The following is a 21,624-nucleotide window of genomic DNA, read 5'->3' on the forward strand; positions in this document are numbered from 1 at the left end:
CAAGAGAGCACGGGTGTCTGATGGTGTCCGGTCATGCCAGGCATGTGTGTGTGTGTGTGTGTGTGTGTGTGTGTGTGTGGTAGGTACACCACAGGAGGTGTGAAAATCATGGGGATGGGAGAGAGGGATGGGAAGGGGGATGTGGAGTGGGAAAGGAGGGGAATCCCATGATTCACATCAAAAGAAAACTGCCATGATAAAAGATGTCGCTTTTGTTAGAAATATAGGTAGGAAAGCTGCTTTGGTAAATGTTTACTTCTTTCTTACCCGTCTCAAGTTGGGAGACAAAATTATTTTTTTTCTGGTAGACTTTGATGTGTTTTAAATTATTCTGCTGTTTCTGTCAGAAATCGGCTCTCTCTCTCTCTCTCTCTCTCTCTCTCTCTCTCTCTCTCTCTCTCTCTCTCTCTCTCTCTCTCTCTCTCTCTCTCTCTCTCTCTCTCTCTCTCTCTCTCTCTCTCTCTCTCTCTCCCCTTACAGAAGGCACGCATGGCTCTATCTCCTATTGTTTTCAGTTCCTACCCCATATAATCTTGGGGACCTGGTAAGAAAGCAGGCTTTTCGGGTAGGGAAAACTAAAATAGGGCCAAATACCACCGCTTACCACCAAAATTAAATAGGGAGCTGCCTACTATTGCTGCTGTTCTTGTTGTTATAATGGCTGCCATGTTCTTGATCCTGTTCTTGCTGCTAGCATCCTAACCTAACTAAACCTAACTAATCCTAGCCTAACCTAACTAAACCTAACCTATCTAAACTGGTAAATATTAAATTAAGCCACAGCAGCAGTATTAGTGTAGCTCTATTTATTTTTGGTGGCTAGCAGCATTATAATAAATTTGCAAGGCATATATATGGGGTTGAAAATACTCAGAATAAAAGGCTCTGTCTGATAAGAGAGTTAACAATTGCCACTGTTCCATGAGCAAGAAAAGTAACAAATGCCGCTGGCTGTTTCATCAAGTAGGGAGCTGTCTGTACCTATATGGTAACCAAGTCTGTGCTAATCATTTCAACACTCACCATTGAAACCAAATACAAAGTAAGTCAGTTAGTCTATTTTTAATTTGTGAGCTTTATCTGCAAGAGGCACAGCACATCTCTTCATTACTAAGTAACTGGTAAATATTTGTCATGTTTACTGGTCATAGCAAGTAAATATTTAATTTCTGAAACCAAGAGTTGCTACTGGCCCTTCCTATTACGTTTTAAGTCCTGGATTTTATGATCTAAGAAATCTGATCCCTGTGTTTATGTTGACTTCCAATCTTTTGCCTGAATATTTGGCCTTCAGAACTTGACCTATATTCAAGGAAATATGATAATGTTTTTCATACCATATCTTTTATCATACCATCTAATCTATTTGTTTTTATTCCCATATCCTAGAATGTTGAGCTATCAAATGAAAGTTTAATTCTCCCTCTATATTGAAGTTTGTAGATTATTTTTCTGTTAAGGTATGGAATTTCTTTACAGATCGTTCATGTGAGGACCTCTCATCCCACCAAACACACCACCATGGATGCTGTTCAGGCAGATATATATCGCTTAGCATTATTCTCCTCACTGCAACACACAGGAAAAGACATCCTGGCTTTTGTCTTGAAATGTGGCACAAATATATCCAGTACTCTACCAGGTGGCACTCTTGGTCCCAAAACTCGACCAGGTGTCACTTTAGATGAGTACTTGTCTCTTCTTCCAAAGAACTCATCAGCCAACTATATCTTATTGAGTAATTCAGAAAAAAAAAAAAAATTATTCAATTCCTTTGAAAAGTATATGATTAGTAACTGTCCATCGTGGGATGATTTTAGCATAACATTACTTTATAAAGCAATAAGATTTGCATGTGAAGGAGTTGCAGTGCTAAATGATAAGAAATGGAATGATGAAAATGAGATGGAAGGTCTAATAACGCAAATAAAGAATGAAAGAAATGCCATAGTCCATTTGATGGAACCAATAACACAAGCAGAGTTTCAAGTTGAAGTTAACAAGTTGAAGAATCTCTTCTTGAAAACATTGTGCACAACAAAGACCAGATACAACATTTCTGACTTGCAATTTCAACATATGAAAGGAAAAATTCTTAAGGAGATGAGTGCCATCGAGCAGTTGAAAATGAAGAAAGTAATTTCATTAGAAGATTTGAAGGATATTTTCTTTATTTCATCAAGTAAAGGCTATTATTTGTCATTGCTCACCTTATTGGAAAATTTGGGAAAAGATGTCTTGACTTTTATTTTGAAATGTGGCACAAATGCACCCAGCACAGGTGTCTGTTTATATGACTACTTGTCTCAGCTTCCACGGGACTCATCAGCTAACTATGTCTTAATGAGTGGTTGTCTTAAGAAGAAATACTTCAGTAACACTGAAATGCATCAAATTAGTAGCTGTCCAATGTGGGATAATTTTACCATACCATTACTTTATAAATCAATAATGGTTGCATGTGAAGGAGTTGCAAGGCCAAATGACAAGAAATGGTTTGATCAAAATGAGATGGAAGGTTTAATAAGACAAATAAAGGATGAAAGAAATACCATGATCCATGTCATGGAACCATTAACGCAGGCAGAATTTCAAGCTAAAGTTAACATATTGAAGCACCTCTTAATGAAAACGCTGTACAAAACAAAGACCAGATACAGCATCTCTGACATGGAGTATAAACATTTGGAGTACAAGATTCTTTGGGAAACTGATAACATTGAGAAGTTGGAGATGGAGAAAGTTATTTCAGGAAAAGATCAGAAAGCTATGATACATGAATTTATACAGTGGTGTAACAATGAGGGACAATCTCCTAATATCCAATCCCACCTGAATTGTACCTTTGGGTCAGTATTTTATAAGATTTTTCTCAAGCACCAAAAACTAGATGACCGAAAAACTCATACCATAAGTATTTTTAACATACTGAACATACTGACACTTACACAGCTAGTGGAAAAGAGTCTTCAACCGTCAGCATTCTCACAGGACACTCATTCTACACAAAGTAAGAAGCCACAACTTATCCTGATTTCAGGGATAGCAGGAAGTGGGAAAACAACACTACTCAACTTCATTTTCTCAGAGTGGCTTAGGCTTAGAGATGCCCATTATTGCAAAATCAGACACCTGAACAAGTATGACATTGTTCTTAAAATTTTATGTTGTGGAAAAGCTGGCCCTTCACTTGAGGGGTTTCTTGAGCAGAGTCAAAACAAATTTTCTACCATGATAGAAGAAAATCTAGTGACCCTCTTGAAAGAATGCAAAGTCCTCTTTCTTATAGATGGCCTTGATGAGCTATCACCAGGTAGTCCCACTGAACAGCTTGTGACCAATATTATGGATATAGGTAAAAATGTGCCTGGATTCACAATTATTTGTACATCAAGGCCAGAGACAGTAGATAACTTCTCAAACTCTATACCCACAGATTACCAGTGGTGGAAGATGGAGATAAAAGGTATTAGTGTTAAAAACAGAACGCAGTTTGCTTTAAGACACTATAAGAGCTTTCCTTCCTCCAAAAATAAAGACCCTGATAGATTTAAATATCTTATGGAATGCTTTGGATGGAAGAAGCACTTTGAGCTGCCTCTCAATCTCTTCTTTGTAGCCACCTTGTTTTATATGAATCCTGATTCTGTGAAGGAAAACATCACTCAAACTAGCCTCTTTCTCAACATTCATAAGTGCTGTGTGCAAGAACTGAAAAACAGACTTGATTCCTGTTCCTGTCATGAGAATACCATCAGTAGAGTGCTGGAGGTGATATATAATGTAGCCCTGCAAGGTCTGCTAGGTGACAAAAGGATCCCCTCTGAAGATGACATTCAGCAGGTAAAGAGTTGTGAGATCAAGAACCTACCAAGCATGGAAATTAAAACACAAGCAGGTGTTGAGGAGAAACATTATTTAGTGCACAAGAGCATCCAAGAGTTCTACGCTGCTAAGTACATTGTTGACCAACTTGTACCAGGTTTACCTTTTGGAAGTACAAAAAGTATGCTTCAGAATTCTCCACTGCTAGGTGACAAAAGGATCCCCTCTGAAGATGACATTCAGCAGGTAAAGAGTTGTGAGATCAAGAGCCTACTAAGCATGGAAATGCAAGTGTTTCTTTGCCCTGAAATTAAAACAAGATCAGCTGTTATGGAGGAACATTATTCAGTGCACAAGAGCATCCAAGAGTTCTATGCTGCTAAATACATTGTCATCCAAGTTGTACAAGGTTTACCTTTTGGAAGTATAAGAAGTATGCTTCAGAATCCTCCACTGACACAGCTATGTAACCTCAAGAACCTTCTTCTACATGTGTTAGGTCTCCTCAGCCAGCCAGACATAGAACCCTGTCCTGCAGCTTTAGAGGTAAGCTTATCATTCATTCTTTCTTTTCTGCATGAACATTTAGACTATTTTGTGAAAATTTGTCTTTAAACATGTTTTTCATCTGATTAATTTTTATGCTAATTACTTTTCAGTTATTTAAGTAACCATAGAATAATTTAACTTAAAATTAATTTGAAAATTAGGCTGAATGGTAATTTATTATGAGGAATAATGTGCATTTTCTTCTTTTCTTTGATTTTGTATGAATATGTAACAATATAACATGTACTATTGTTATTATATGGAACAAATGCATTTTCATGTGTGGTGCAGTTATTATAAAGGATCTCACAGTGTTCAGAGGCCTTCAGTATAACAGTGGCATCCAGTCCCTACACATGCTATGTAGTTTTTAGTGGTCCAGTGGACAGGATATCTAACATAATCTGAGTTTTTACAAAATTGGACACAACTCAGAGTGGAGTAGATGATCCTCATCAACAAACCTTACATGGCTGGTAGTACAAAACAAACTAAGATAAAGTGTTATGTGTTAATGGAAATAGATGATATACAGATAGGCATCAATCATATATCTTCTCATTTGACAGAGCCTGGCACAAAAAAAAAAAAATCATTAATAAACAAATGAATAAAATAAAAAAAAAATAAAAAATATTCTTAAATTTCTGCAGTCTCTACATTACCAGCAGATAAACACTTCTATGATTTATAACTTTTTGAGTGCCATGCCCTTCCAAATGAGAAGATATGTGACGTACAACACTTCATTTAAATGCTTATCTCTCTAAATTAGTTTTGCATGATCACCAACCCAGTAACTTATTCCCATATAGGTTGTGGCTTACATCACATAATTGCAGCAATGAAACCACATCTCACATTGCAATATTATTATTATTTTTATTTTTTTATTTTTTTATTTTTTTATTTTTTTATTTTTTATTTATTTATTTATTTTTTTCAAAACCATGTTAGATGCTAGAAATGAACACTAATCATTTGCACTCATTGTTACTGCCATTATATGGCAGGTGTAGTGGGTGATACAAAATGAGCAGGATAATGAGACTCTCACGCCAACACAAATGGTATACATTTTTTTTTTTTTTTTTTTTTATGTAGGAGGGACACTGGCCAAGGGCAACAAAAATACAGTAAAAAAAAAAGCCCACTGAGATGCCAGTTCCCGAACAGGGTCTGAAGCAGTAGTAAAAAATTGAATCTCCCTCTTGAAGAAATTCAAGTAATAGGAAAGTGGAACTCCCTGTCTGCAGAAGTAGGCAGGGAATTCCAGAGTTTACCAGAGAAGGGGATGAATGATTGAGAATACTTGTTAACTCTTGCATTAGAGAGGTGGACAGAATAGGGGTGAAAGAAAGAAGAGTGTTATGCAGCGAGGCTGTGGGAAGAAGGGAGGCATGCAGTTAGCAAGGTCAGAAGAGCAGTTAGCATGAAAATAACAGAAGATAGCTAGAGGTGCAACATTGCGGCAGTGAGAAAGAGGCTGAAGACAGTCAGGTAGAGGAGAAGAGTTAATAAAATGAAAAACTTTTGATTTCACCTGGTCTTAAAGAGAGGTATGAGTGGAACCCCACAAGACATGTGAAACATGTTCCATACATGGACGGATAAGGCCCTTGTACAGAGTTAGCAGCTGTGGGGGGGGTGAGAAAAACTGGTGGAGATGTCTCAGAATGCGTAAATTCATAGAAGCTGTTTTAGCTAGAGATGAGATGTGAAGTTTCCAGTTTAGATTATAAGAAAAGGACAGACCAAGGATGTTCAGTGTAGAAGAGGGGGACAGTTGAGTGTCACTGAAGAAGAGGGGATAGTCGTCTGGAAGGTTGTGTCAAGTTGATAGATGGAAGAATTGAGTTACTAGTTATGAGTAACAAGTTACGAATGTTCAGAGATATGAGGATTCTACTCACAAAATGAAATTGTGCTATTAGTATTGTTCCCTTTGCTAACCATATTTACCTAGTACACTGCTTTGCCACTATCCACATAGCATAGCAGGATAGCGAAGGAGTGCCCACCACCGCAGGACACAGGCCCTGTAGCAGTTTATTTTGAGATGCTAGTTTAAAATTTAAATTAAATTTAAAAACTTATTGCACTGTACTGCAGTGAGTCTGGCTTGAGATTCCATGACACACGGACCTATGCCAGTTGGCCTCTGAGAGGCATAAAGACAGGAGGGTTGCATTGTATGGTGTAGAAAGCGTGCTCCATTACATTAAGTCCACAAATAGGCGAACATACCTGTCTCATGCTTTCAGCCAGAAATCTTAATAAATTATATGAATAAAGGCATGTATAACCTGAGGAAGAGAGAGGGAGAAAGAAAGAAATGTGTAATGGAGAGAGAGAGAGAGAGAGAGAGAGAGAGAGAGAGAGAGAGAGAGAGAGAGAGAGAGAGAGAGAGAGAGAGAGAGAGAGAGCATCTTATAACTTGAGGCTACACCTGCTGGACTTTGGCTACACCCACTCCTAAATTCATGAATAGGCAAACAAATCTGTCTTATGCTTTCCATCAGCCATCTTAATTAATCATATGAATAAAGGCGTGTATGACCCGAAAAGGAGAGAGAGAGAGAGAGAGAGAGAGAGAGAGAGAGAGAGAGAGAGAGAGAGAGAGAGAGAGAGAGAGAGAGAGGCATCTCATTTCAACATGGGTTATATGCCTGGCATATTTGAGTCCTGCATTTGGCAGAAGCTTCAAGTCTGTTACTACTCAGTAGTATCACATCATCCATAAGGCAAGGCACACTCTCTCTCTCTCTCTCTCTCTCTCTCTCTCTCTCTCTCTCTCTCTCTCTCTCTCTCTCTCTCTCTCTCTCTTACCCCACACATTAAAAGAAGCAAAATCTGAATTAGTTAAACCATTAACCCTATTGTTCAACAAATCCTTGCAGTCTGATACAATGCCTGATGAATGGAAGCTCACTAACATAACTCCAATTTAAAAAAAAAGGCAATAAATCTTTACCATGTAATTACTGGCCATTTAGCTTAACCTCAGTTGTATATAAAATGCTTGAAACACTAATAAGAGATAAACTCGTTAATCACTTAGAAGAAAACAACTTACTTAAAAGTACTCAACACGGCTTCCACAACAAACACTCTTGTTTGACGAACTTCTTAGACTTCTTCTATGATATTCTGAACCAGTATGACAAGAGTAAAGCAGCAGATATAATATATCTTGATTTTCAAAAGGCCTTCGACAAAGTTCCCCACAAACACTTACTGATTAAACTAAAATTACAGAAGTACATGAGACTTACCGTAGGTTAGTTGAAATGTGCTTCGGATTTTGCGAGGCACATCACGTCTGCTAGATGGTAGAGTTCACATGAGATACACTACACTTCGCCACACAGTCAGTCTTTAAAGATACAACTACCCACATGAAATATTATCTCCCAACCCTTCCAGTCCTTGAATTTTTGTTGTGTAAACCAAGAATCATCAATTAACAAAGGGAGGGAGTGGAGGGCATGTGAACTCTACCATCTAGCAGACATGATGTGCCTCGCAAAATCCGAAGCACATTTCAATTAACCTACGGTAAGTCTCATGTACTTCTGTAATTTTACTTCGGCAAATCACTTGTCTGCTAGATGGTGCCGTTCACATGAGATTTTAAAGTCATGTGGGTGTTGTATGTAAAGGGTTCTGTCAAATTTCGCATTTTGTAAATAGGTGTAAATAAAAGTTCCTATTACAAAAACCCCATTGTCATTTATGAAAATAAAACATGATTTTTACTGCTGATAACATTTCAAACCTTACATTATACTGAGCCTGGCACTGCTTCTTGAAAAAGGGTCTATTTCCCCTTGTATATCCTTATTATAATATTTAGCAAATGTGGCTTCCTGCGTCCAACCAGCTTTTGCCATGATGGTGGCAGTAGGCACATCCAGTGTCTTGGCCTTAGACACTGACACAGGTCTAATACTACCTGCTGTGTACCTCTTGGTATCAATCCCACACTTACATAACATGGTCTTAAGCCACCTTGCCACCATGTCCTTAGAAACACCCCTATGGGGTTTTATATAACTTATGAGTAATCTCCCATCTGCATTTCCAGATTCTGTCCTTAGTCTCTCAGTTCTTTCTATATATTCTTTCATAGCCTTAACTACACACAATCTGTAATCCTGAGGATAAGCTTTAAATACAATAGTACGAACATTAAATTTTGGCCTGCATTGCTTGATGTTACCTCCTAACAAAACTGAAACAGATTCTTCTCCAAATGCCATATTCACCAACAATAAGTGCAAAGTTTGGATCCTGGCTGCTTGTGTCATTGCCATCAGCATCACCATTTTTAGCGATAAGTCTTTCAGTGTTAGGCTGTGTAGTGGTTCCACGAGTCTTATCTTTTGTAATACAAGTTTCACATCCCAGGTCGTTGCGTACCTGGGTGTAGAAGGGCGTAAGTTGAAGACTCCCCGCAGAAATCTGTTGATAAGTGGGTGATTGCCCGCTCTGCAGCCTTCCACCATAATTCCTATTGCAGATAGAGTCCCTCTCGCCATGTTAATGCTTTCATAACCCACATTCCTTTGAAAGTTACGAGACAGAAAGTTTAATATATCTGCTATAGATGGTGCAATGGGATTAATGTTCCCTCTACTACAAAAGAGTGTCCACCTCTTGATGTGAGTGTTGTATTGTCTACCTGTTGCTGGTTTCCAAGAGGCCATAATGATTTCCGTACCTTCTTTAGATATGCCACGTTCTCCAAGTTGTTTCCGGACAACTGACAAGCCATCCAATTTGTGTGTTGCTCCTCAGCAGTTGACGGATGCATTAGCACATTTTTCCTTCTCTGTATGACCCGAGGGTCGTCTACTAGCATCCGAAGGAGCACCCCCATCCACGGTTGTGATGGCCAAAGTGGCACTATGATCCATCCTCTGGTCCTTTCCTCCCTTAACTTCAGCAGACATCTAGAGATCAGAGAGAAGGGAGGAAAGAGGTAAACCAATTTAAATTTAGCCCACGGAATTGTAACTGCATCAATATATGCAGCCTCTGGATCTGGTGTCCATGCACAGAATGGAGTCATTTGTTTGTTCAAACGTGAAGCGAATAGGTCTATACAAGGATTCCCAAATATAGAACACAATTCCTTAAATATCATCTCATTCAGCTGCCACTCATGTCCGTCATTAAAGTAACGTGATGCCTCGTCGGCCATGACGTTACATTTGCCTGGTATGTGGGAAGCTGTCAGCCATACCCCATTACTAAGACACCATTCCCAGATGTTCCTACTAATGTCATCACAAACTATTGACTTAACACCTCCCATCTCATTCACTTAATTAATCGCTGTGGTGTTATCACATAACACCCTGACGTGTAAACCTCTAAGGAGATGTGTAAAAGATCTCAATGAGAATAACATAGCCAATAATTCACGCATTAATGTGCAAACGCACCTCTTCAGGGGACCATCTGCCATTGGTAGTGATGCTATTTTGGCAACCTGCCCATCCTAGATTTTAAGCATCTGTGAACAACTCAGTATCTGGTGCATTTCTGAATATTTTCCTGTTTTGATTCTCCAATTCCTTAATCCACCAGTTTAAATCTGTTCTAATCTCCTCTGTAATGTTCATCCATCTATTAAAGTCTCCACATGCCTCTTCCAAAGCCTTGATCTTTCCTCTTTCCATCCTCCTATAGTGCATCTTCCCCATCTCTACAGCTGGGATTGCTGCCACCAGCAGGCCAATCACTCTTGCCACAATTCTAATTTTTTCTTTGTCTATTGACTAAAAGAGAGCAATGCTGTATAATCTCATCCCTCCTACGCGCCGGCAAGGTAACTGTCATGGCCACCAAATCTATCACGTTACCTAAATACTCAATACGCGTAGTGGGACTTAAAACAGATTTCTCCACATTTATGCAGAAACCTACATTCTGCAACAACTGAATGTTCTCGGCAAAGAGCTACTATACAGAAGCGTATCATCAATATAACTAGTGATGTTGTGGCTTTTATGCCTAAGTGTAGAGAAAACTGGCTTCAGAAGTTTTGTAAATAGACGAGGACCATCCGAAAACCCGTTAGGTAGACATGTGAACTGGTAAATCTTATCCAACCATCTAAAACACAGATATTTTTGTTGTTCCTCTGCAATTTTTACTGAATAATAGGCTTTCTTAAGGTCTATAGAAGCCATATAATCTCCTTGACTAAGCAACTGTAATACTTGTTCAAAATTTTCCATTTTAAAATGAGTATATTCTACATGCCTGTTCAGTTTTCAAGATTTAACACCATCCTATAATCCCCCGTCTTATTCCTCACTAAAGACATACTGTATATCCTCTCTAAATAAATATCCGATATTAGCTTCATCTATATTCAGATGACAATATTCCACCATATCCAAAATGAACAGGTCACTTGTAATCACATGTCATTTATTGATAAACTTGTGAAGTTGCCCAGCCTCAAATTGTTCTTTCACCTGGGTTAATGCCGGGGGATAAGTTGACTCCGGCTTCTCACGTTTTTTGTTGTCCAAGCTTGAGCAGGGTAGGAGCGCCTGTGTTCACCACTGGAGGGCATCCTGCGAAAACCATACGGCTGATATCTGGATGGGAATCCACAGGAGGAGGCCTTGGCAAAAAAGTTACATTGTTTACCTCCACCAAATCTGCCACTGCTTGCAGTCCAAGATGTAGGCTTCTTAAAAGTGAATTTAGTTTTCAGCCTTTCTGCCTCCTCAATATTTCTGTTGGCTTGTGACAGGTCATCCCCAAACAATAGACCCGTCATGGGAGCCTTGTCAGCACACAAATGAGAATATTTGGGATTAATGTCCCTCTTTATGATATGTCGCCTGCTCAAGTTATTTCTGTAGTGGGCATTACCCAATAATGCTAATGCACCATTAAGCATGGCCACCTCATTTGCAATAATTTGGTGCTCTTCATCACGTGCCACCTTGTCTAGCACAGTAAGCGATTTTACAACAATAGTAGCTGCCTTGGTAATATCTTTTATCCCACTTCCCTTAAGTGGAAGTCTGCCTTCTTTGCCTCTGCAGGCAGTGCATCCAGGACCTGTGGGTTGCAATCCATTTGAGTTAATGCATGGCAGTTATTTGGTCTAAATGTCACCTCATCCTCTACAATGGCTTTGTAATCTTCCTGCCTCATGCCATTAATAAACAGGTGGTTCACCATTGCAGCAATTTCCTTGTCAAGTTCTTTTGAGACAGTTTCCATGGGTCCATAATTCTTAGCACCTTGTAACAATATACTATCATGAGGAACATCCCTCTGGATTTCCTCTTCCTCATCACTGTCCTCCCTCAGTGGAGTTCTAAATCCAGAAAAACCTGCCTGTGATTCCTGAGAATCAGGCATCAAAGTATTATTTGACACCTACATGGGAGCATTGTTATGAACTGCTTTTGACTTCACAGCCCCATTTTCCTTCTTAAGCTTGTCCATGTCTCCTTAGCTGAGGTGCGTGGCATGCTGGTAGTTCTGAATCTCTCAGGACTGGGGCAAGCATCAGAAGGCGTCCTAGACATGGCGGCTAATGTAAACAAGATGCCACCCCTTTTAACAGCAGTTCCTTTTATAACCCCACGGGTGCCTTAACCTCACACACAGGGTAACTTTAAATCAAAAACTCCTTCCTTATAATAATCCGGGAAGTCAAATGCCCCCAGGCTTGTAAGTAAGGCAATATTCCTCTTGCCCCAATAATGGGTAACAAGATGGAACCATCTCGCACCTATGTCGGCTCACGAGAGTGCCCAAATAAAATTTTTTCCCTTTAGTAATTTGGGAAGTCAATTGCCCCCGGGCTTGTAAATAAGGCAATATTCCTCTTGCCCCAATAATGGGTAACAAGATGGAACCATCTCGCACCTATGTCGGCTCACAAGAGTGCCCAAATATGGTCATATTTGCCAATAATCCGCCTTATATCAAGTAACGGATATCATGTAACCAATAATCCGCCCTTATACAAGGTAACAGATATTAATAGTCCACAATCCGCCCTTAATTCAGGTAACGGATTCAAATAGGCAACACTCCGCCCTTATCAGGTAACGGATATCCATAGGCAATACTCCGCCCTATAATCAGGTAACGGATAATTAAAGACAATATTCCACCCTTATAACAGGTAATGGAAATCATAATACACAATCCAAACAAGAAAACTTTAATATTCCTATCACTCACCGATAACAGAAGCCGTAACAACTTAACAGGAGGCGAGACCGATGTCCGACTTGTGTGGTGTCTGCGCAGTAACTGACTGTGTGGCGAAGTGTAGTGTATCTCATGTGAACGGCACCATCTAGCAGACAAGTGATTTGCCGAAGTAAAATCACAAGGTATCCAAGGCGGTGTGTTGCAATGGATTGAAAACTGGCTAAACAACCATAAACAAAGAGTGGTAATAAATGGAAAAGCATCCAAGTGGACTAACATAACCAGCAGGGTACCACAGCGATCAATCTTAGGATCTGTTCTCTTCCTTGTTTATATTAATGACACAGATGAGGATGTTACCAGTATAATATCAATGTTTGCTGATGACACCAAAATTGCGAATTCCATAGTCTCTAATGAACAAGTAATAGAAATGCAGAAAAATCTAGACAAATTGACTGAGTAGGGGCAAACCTGGCAGATGAGTTTTAATGCAGATAAGTGCAAAGTGCTTCACATAGGGCATAGAAACGAGAAAGCAAAGTATATTTTAAATGGTACCCAACTTGAGTGTTGACAATGAAATTGGTTTAGGAGTGACAATATAGATTAGCTCAAAACCTAGCCAACAATGTTCAGAAGTCGTAAAGAAAGCAAATAAAGTAATTGGCTTAATCAGCAGATCTTTGAATATAAATTTAAGGATACAATCCTCACTTTGTGTAACTCTTTAGTCCATCCCCTTTTGGAATATTGCATTCAAGCATGGTGCCTCTACTACCAGAAAGACATTGATAAATTAAAAAGAATTCAGTGTAGAGTAACAAAAATGATACCAAGCCTAAGAAACAAATCATGCAAAGAGTGTCATAAAGAATTAAATCTTTCCCCATTAACACAAAGAAGACTAAGCAATGACTTAATACAGGTGTTTAAAATCATCAAAGGCATTGATGACACAGACTGCAGTAAATATTTCACTATAGACTCTTCAAATTACACGCAAGGAAATGGTTGCAAAATTGTTGGAAAATCCTTGAACTCTCACAAATCAAAAAATACTTTTTCCCATCAAGTAGTAAATCTGTGGAATAGGCTTCCTCGAGACGTGATAGACTGCAACACCATAGAGACTTTTAAATGCCATCTTGATAAATATCTTGCCTGCAATCCACGGCTAACAGTGTTTGTTGCTTAGTTATTAACTTCCTTGCCCTCAGGAAATGGGGGCACCTCATTTCGTCTATTTTCTTTCTTTCCTATAAAATTTCCTTCGTTTTTTTTTTTCTCTTAACCCCATAAGGTGTTTCTTTCCGACCTGTTTTCTCCTGTACAGCTTATGCCAGAGGGAGTGGAGGTTGGAGAGAGAGCCTTCTGCTTTCTTGTCCTTTTCTTCTACTATCACCTTAGTAGTCCTAGGTCAGGTCACCTCGCAAGGACTGCAAGGTCTGTTATGGGGTGTTTTTCTATGTAACTCTCTCTCTCTCTCTCTCTCTCTCTCTCTCTCTCTCTCTCTCTCTCTCTCTCTCTCTCTCTCTCTCTCTCTCTCTCTCTCTCTCTCTCTCTCTCTCTCTCTCTCTCTCTCTCTCTCTCTCTCTCTCTCTCTCTCTCTCTCTCTCTCTCTCTCATGAGATCAAGTACCAAGTAAGTAAGCATTACATTGTAAAACGTATGATACTTTTTTTTTTTTTTTTGTCTACCAAAAAAGTTATGGTGAGCTATGAGCAAAACAACCTACAAGCAGCCTTCCAGAATGTATTTCGCTCATAACTCAAACACCCTCTGTATTTTGGCTAAAACCTGGAAACAAAGCATGCTCCTTAATTCAAATAAACTCATATAAACAAATAAAATAATACTTGTATCTCTTTGATGAGAATGAGGGAGAGAATGGACCCTTCTCTTGATGAAGATCAAACCCACTCTCCCACATATTCACCTTCCAAGTGTGAGTAAACTGATAGTGGCATGTGTGAGTTATACATTTAATACATAGGTGAAAATTTCCACTTGTATCACACACAAATATCATTATGTTGTTGGTTGTGTTGTGATTTGTATATAAATTGTAAAGTTATAGTAAAGGATAATTAAGGTTAATCTAGAACAAACTAAGTATTAGTTATTAATATAAATAAAAGTGATGAGAAGATAGTGGAGCACAAAGCTTTTGTTTCTGATGTGGCCAGCTGGGAACTGAGGAGGCAGCGAGTCTGCTTGCCTCACCAGTAATCGCCATGTAGCAGTCGCCCACAAGTCACCATCAGATAAACAGTCCTATTAAGACGCATTCTTGCTTCTCTACCAGTGTTACTTAGTTAAATTCGCTGAGTTAAGAAGAACTTACAAACTCAGAACCACTGGATAATTTACAAGGAAGCTGTCTTAGCAATGAAAACATGGCCAGCCACTGGCTTTGAAAGATCAATGACTCCAACTCACCACCACTCCTCACTGGCTCGAACCGCAGCTAAGTTATCGTTATCTATAATTATGTTTAGAGATGTGTTTTGTGATGATGTGTTAGCCAGGAGACACTTGGGTGAGTGGTAAGATGAAATAGTTCCCACATCCTAAATGTTTTGGTACCCCAAGTGAGGAAGACAGGATTCTTTGTCGATTACTGAAGGTTCCAGAAGCTTCCTATCAGATGTTTCATGTGGCACTAGTAGGTCACAGCAGTACACCCATGGCAATCCCACCAATTATCAGATGTGAGATAAGGATTTTCTGATGTCCTGTGGCCTTTGACTATGAAAGGTTAAATCAGGTACAAGAGTGGCCTCATGAATTAATCGTCTTTTTCCTGGAGAGTAATGACATAAACAGGGATATAGATCCCAGGGATATAATGGAACACATTAAAGGCATGACCAGAAAAATGGAAAGACGTTGTTCCTGTGACATTGTCATTGTACAAATAGAACTGGAAATTATAACGGAACCAAGGCCAGGGGGGAGTCAATCAAAGGGCATGTGACCAGATTAGCAGGTCGATCAATAGGGCATTAAGAAAGGGACCTTTTTAACCACTTCCAAAGATTTGGTTCCCACCTTATAAAAGACATCTGGTGAGAGATGGTGTATACTGGAACCACATAGGCAGGGGACGTGTGTTACCATTTCAGACAATTCATAGACTGAAAGATGGGGATGATGTCATGAGGGCATATATAACAAATTACTAAACTAAGCCCAACCCAAGAACAAACTTAAACACCTGTTGAGTTCAGTTGAAGCAGGGGTACAAGTGACCACAACAAACAACAGCTGGGCAAATGGCAACTACTCAATTAACCAGCAAATAAGAAAAACTTGAAATTAAATCCACAAAGATGTCCATCAAAATCTTCAGTAAATCTTTAGCAACAAAGCAAGTTAGTTAACAAAAAATATTAAAGAAGGTAATGAGCTAATTGGCAGTGACCAGTTAACTCAAGGTAAATTATGGAGGATAATAGAATCTCGAAGGGAAAAAGACTGAAAGCTTTGAACAAATTACTTCAGAATGTGAACAACAAGAAACAAATTATGGTGAACACTTTATTATATATATTAAGTAGTAACTTAATAAACAACATCCCTCTACTTCCACAATGAAAAGCCAACCTAATATGACATTACAAACTATAACGCTGCCAGAGTTTTCAGGAAACATAACTGAATGGCCCTCATTCTGGACAAGATATTGCAAAGATACATAGATTTTCCTATCTATTAAGCCAACTAAAGGGCACTGCATACTTAACTGAATTAGCTGTTATTGAAGAAAATTGGCAACTATAAAACTGCTCAAAGAGAATTATGATGATAAGGAGGAAATAACCACCAAACTGGTCTGTAAACTCCTAGATTTAACATCCCCTAATTATAATTACAAAGGTTTACAACTTTTCAGCATAAGTATCAGTAGCATATTAGAATCAAATAATAACATTGAGGAGGCAATCTGGCTCATAAACATCATTATACAAAGGGAATCAATTAAGAAAACAATAGAAATGCTATACCTAAAATACTGAAAGAGCCATTTTACATTAAAAAAAAATAGAGTTGTCAATACTGGAGATTTGTAAGAACATGACCAATGATGAGGCATCTAAACCTAGTAAACTGGATTCTAATAACAGAACTTATCATGAATGGGTGAATAAGACCCCCAACCTATAAAATGAGAGGAGCTGAATACAGAACAAACCAAGCCAACTTATGGGGATACTGAAACAATAGGTACCTTTTCTAACACTGTGAATAAGAAGCCAGAGGTACCACCTTGTACTACTAACTATAGTAACAGAATATTAGCAAGACCTAAAACTTCATCAATTAAGAAATGTGCATTTTGCTCTGAACAGCATAATGCATTAAACTATGGCAATTACCAAGGGTTAGAAAGGAGAGTAAATAGACTAGTGAAATTAAGGAGCACATTATGCCTAAGTGAGTCGCATCAAATGAAAGACTGTAAAACTAACCTGTATATGTGTCCTATATGTAAGAGAGGTGTACATTATGTTGCTCTATGTGAGATGATAGAGTATGATACTAAATCCTTCACATAATGAAACCAACAATAACCATCTTATCTCTCCTGCAGCAGTTCCAATAACAGTAGAAATTAATAGTCAAAGATAACTGGTGAAGGCCAAGGCTCTATTTGACATAGGAGCACAATAAAGTTTCAGAACAGGATAAGCTGAATTAAAGATCTTAGGTTTCCTAACTACTTAAAATACTCAAACTTACATAGAGTTACATAGAAATACAGGCCACAACAGACCTCGTGATCCTCACAAGGTGACCTGTCCTAAGACTACTAAGGTGATAGAAGAAAAGGACAGCAAAACAAAAGGCTTTCTCCCCACCTTTCAACCTCCTCAAGCATAAGTTGTACAGGAAACAGGTCAGAAATAAATTCCTTAAGGGGTTAGAGAAGTAAAAAAAAAAAAAAAACTGGAGGAAAATTTGATAGGAAAGAGTGAAAATAGATGACATGAGGTGCCCCCATTTCCTGGAGGTAGGGAGTTTTAATCTCTAGCAAACAAACACTGTTAACTGCTGATTTGAGGCAAAATATTTATCAAGACAGCATTTAAAATTCTCTGCAGTATTGCAATCTATCACGTCTCGAGGAAACCCATCTCATAGAGTAACTACACAGTGGAAAAAAATTTTTTTTGATTCATAAGAGTTGAATGATTTCCCAAGAATTTTGCAACCATTCCTCACATGCAATTTGAAAAATCTATTGTAAAATACTTACTGCAGTCCATGTTATCAATGCCTTTGATGATTTTAAACACTTGTATTAAGTTGCCTCATGTCTTCTTTGAGTTAATGGGAATAGATTTAATTCTTTAAGATACCCTTCATATGATTTATTTCTTAGGCTTGGTATCATTTTTGTTACTCTATGCTGAACTTGTTCTAATTTATCTATGTCTTTCTGGTAATAGGGACACCATGCTTAAATGCAATAATCCAAAAGGAAATATAGAGTGAGGATTGCATCTTTAGATTTATATCCAAATGATCTGCCAGTTAAGCCAGTTATTTTATCTGCTTTCTTAATGATTTTTTAACATTGCTGGCTAGGTTTTAGGTTATTCAGTGTTGTTACTCCTAAATCAACTTTGCTTTCTACACTCTTAAGTTGGGTAAAATTGAAAATATAATGTGCTTTATCATTTCATTGCCCTATGTGAAGCACTTTACACTTATCTACATTAAAACTTATTTTCCATGTTTGCCTCCACTCTGACAACTTGTTTATGTTATCCTGCATTTTTTTTTTTTTTACTTGTCCATTCGAGACTATGGTATTTGCTATTTTGGTGTCAGCAAACTTCAGTGTTATACCAGTTAACACACTCATCTATGTTATTTATATAAACAAGGAAGAGAACAGGTGTGACATTAGTCCACTTGGGTACTTTTCCATTTATAACTACTCTTTGTTTACAGTTGTTCAGCCAGTTTTCTATCCATCTCAGCATGTTGCCTTGGATACCATGCAATTTTAGTTTAATCAATGAATGTTTAGGGGGGACTTTGTAGAAGGGCCTTTGAAAATCAAGGTATGAGGTGTAGTCAAAAAATATCTGATCTTTGCCCAGCAAACAAGTAATATTAAAAACTCACAATTTCGATTTAGTCTCCTTCAAACTATTTGCCTTTGGACTCTACACACTTCTGCCAGCATCCCTGCCATGGCTGGAAACATTTCTGGAAATCACTTTTTGGGATGCTGTAGAGATGTGCAGTAAAATTTTGCCTAATGTCCTCTGTTGACTGAAATATTCTCCCTTTGAGTGTATTTTTGAGCTTTGGGAATAGCCAAAACTCACTTGGAGCCAAGTCTGGGGAGTAGGAAGCCTGACGAACAAGAGGTGTGTTATGCTCGATGAGGAATACTTGGATGACGTGGGCAGAATGAGTGGGTGCGTTGTCATGGTGGAATTGCCAGTTCTTTGCTGTCCACAGGTTGGGTTGTTTTCACAATACAACTTCACAAAGGCAGTGAACACCCACCAGGTAGTATTCTTTGTTGATTGATCTTGTGGTGCACAATACCTCTGTAATAAAAAAAAATGTCATCATCAGTTTAACACCATTTAATTGGTTGTACCTCTTCTTTATTTGTGTTTGTCCCATAGCATCATCTCCAGAGGCTTTCTGAGTCTTCTTGATAGTCTGGGTTTGCACATTGCCAAGTTTTTGGTAGAATTTGATACAGTATCTTTGCTCAGTGCACTCAGTCATCTTGACTCAAAAAGAAAAATTTTTGCACATGCTCAGTAAGGACATGGCCACCTAATACTCATGCAAATTTTCCTCATGCATTATTACTTTGTGCTCACAAATTCAAGGTCGGATACTTTTGACTATACCTCGTATAATATATCTACAGCTTCATTTTCATCATACTGATTCAGAATATCATAGAAGTCTAAGAGGGTCATCAAAGAAAAGTGTTTGTTACGTAGGCAGTGTTGAGTGTTTTAAGTAAATTGTCTTCCTCCAAGTGATTAACAAGTTCATCTCTAATAAGTGTTTCTAGCACTAGGTTAAGCTAATTGGCTGGTAATTACATGGTAAAGATTTACTGCCTTTTTTAAAGATTCAAGTTACTTTAGTGAGCTTCCACTCATCAGGCATTGTACCAGACTGCAGGGATTTATTGAACAATAAAGTTAGAGTTGTGACTAATGCAGATTTTGCTTCTTTTAGAACACAGGGTGAGATCGTGTCAGGTATGGATGACTTGCTTACTTTAAGGTTATTGATACGTTTTTCTATTTCTGTTTCTGTTATGCTGATACTATTTAGGATGTAGTTATTATTAATTTGGACTGTTAGCACCATAGGGATGTCACTGAATAATAAAGCAAAGAATGTGTTTAAGATGGTACTAATTTGCTCCTCATTGTTGGTGTAATTTCCATTTTCATCAATTATTGGTCAAATACTTGAGGTAATCCCTCTCTTCTGCCTGATGAAGGTTTAAAATTCTTTCAGGTTCATCTTATCTTGGTTCGTAACATGTAATTTAGCAAACCTTTTGCTTTGTTTGATTAATTTCTGCTTTATGTCTTCACTCCATGAATCTTATGCAGTGTTCATTATTATTGTTGGACTTAAATCTGTACGGGCATCTCTCTTCATGTGCAGGCATTCAGCAATTTGTTTATTTCATAACTCAGGCTTAGCATTTTGAGTGGGATGGTGACTTTTCATAGGCACACATTCTTATTCAGTTTTTAAATATTTATCAGTGAAAAATTTCCATCACGCATTAATATCTGTGGTGGTACGTAAGTGACTCCAGTCTCTTTGAGCACTGATCTGAGTTTACAGAAGTTTGCTTAGGACATAGTAAGACCTGTTGGAACTATCATTCCAACTGGAAAATTAATGGGAATGAGAATTAATTCAGTTGAAATATAAGAATCTACTGTGACGAGTGAATGAAACAATGAGGATCCAGGTCAAGCGGATTCATCATCACGGAGCAAACCGATATCAACCTGCTCAGCAAGCTGGGAGTCAGTCAACTTCCAAACAGTGGTCAGACAACATAATCCCTCCTTCATTATAGTGAGACTCCAGCCAGCATTCAACTCTAGCTCCTTCTCAGCACTCTATGATCCTGTCGGACACTCCATCCAGACATCTAGCTAAGTATTCTATTTAGTGGCAGGCCTGTGCTGATAGGTACTTAGCTATATTTGTGTGTCCGCCTGATCTAAGGTAAATACATATAACCTGGCACCGGCCATTTATGCCAGCTCACCATGTTGGTCCTTCAAACCAGATCCTCATTGGTGATTTAACTCATGCCCGCTGTACATGTCCCTCTTGTGTCTGCATGTTGCTAATGCACTGCAGAAAATGGCAAACACATACCAATAACCCTGAGTGATACGTCTGCCAATGGTGCAACTGATTCAGCGCTTCATACCACAAATTTGCTTAAACCCCTAAAAACTACTTAACTTGCTATACCATCCATTAAAATTTTAAAATGGAGGATATGAAGAAACTTAAGAGAATCAGGGCAGGGCTTAAGGCAAGTATCACCATGCTTACCAGGGATCTGGAAACATTTGTTCATGTCACTAATGCACATGAGCTAATAGATAAATCAGCTACTGTCAAGAACATCCTAAACAAATTCAACAATAATAATAATAAAAAATATATGAACAGATGGATCAGACTAACTTACAAGGTGCAATGGTAGAGGATTACATGTCTGAAGAAGTAAATTTGATCCTCTCTAAATTACAAGTCAATAAGGCAGCACCAAAACAAGGAAAGCCATTTTAAACTACCCAAGCCTAATTTACTCTCCTTTAATGGCAGTCTGACCAGGTAGGATATATATGAATGCTCCATTCATCAAAACAAAGCTTTAACTTCCTCCCAGAAGCTTGCTTACCTTACAGACCAGCTGGAGGGAGAGGTAGTGCAACTCATATCGGGTTTCAAACTCAAAGCCTCAAAATATGAACCTGCCATCCAACTACTCAAAGACAATTATGGCAA

The 21,624-nt window shown here is 38.4% G+C and overlaps 1 protein-coding gene across 5 annotated transcripts in view; it reads left to right on the forward strand.

Annotated features, from left to right (window-relative positions):
• Positions 1–21,624, forward strand: part of LOC135108133 (uncharacterized) — a 99,174-nt gene that overhangs the window by 16,402 nt on the left and 61,148 nt on the right. For all 5 annotated transcript variants that reach the window (XM_064018846.1, XM_064018851.1, XM_064018853.1 and 2 more), the window contains exon 2: positions 1,480–4,371. In XM_064018846.1, the coding sequence (XP_063874916.1) occupies positions 1,522–4,371 (2,850 nt within the window). In that variant the 5' untranslated portion in view covers positions 1,480–1,521. The remainder of the gene's footprint in view (positions 1–1,479; positions 4,372–21,624) is intronic.

Source organism: Scylla paramamosain, chromosome 16 (assembly GCF_035594125.1).
Source record: "Scylla paramamosain isolate STU-SP2022 chromosome 16, ASM3559412v1, whole genome shotgun sequence".
NCBI lineage: Eukaryota > Metazoa > Arthropoda > Malacostraca > Decapoda > Portunidae > Scylla > Scylla paramamosain.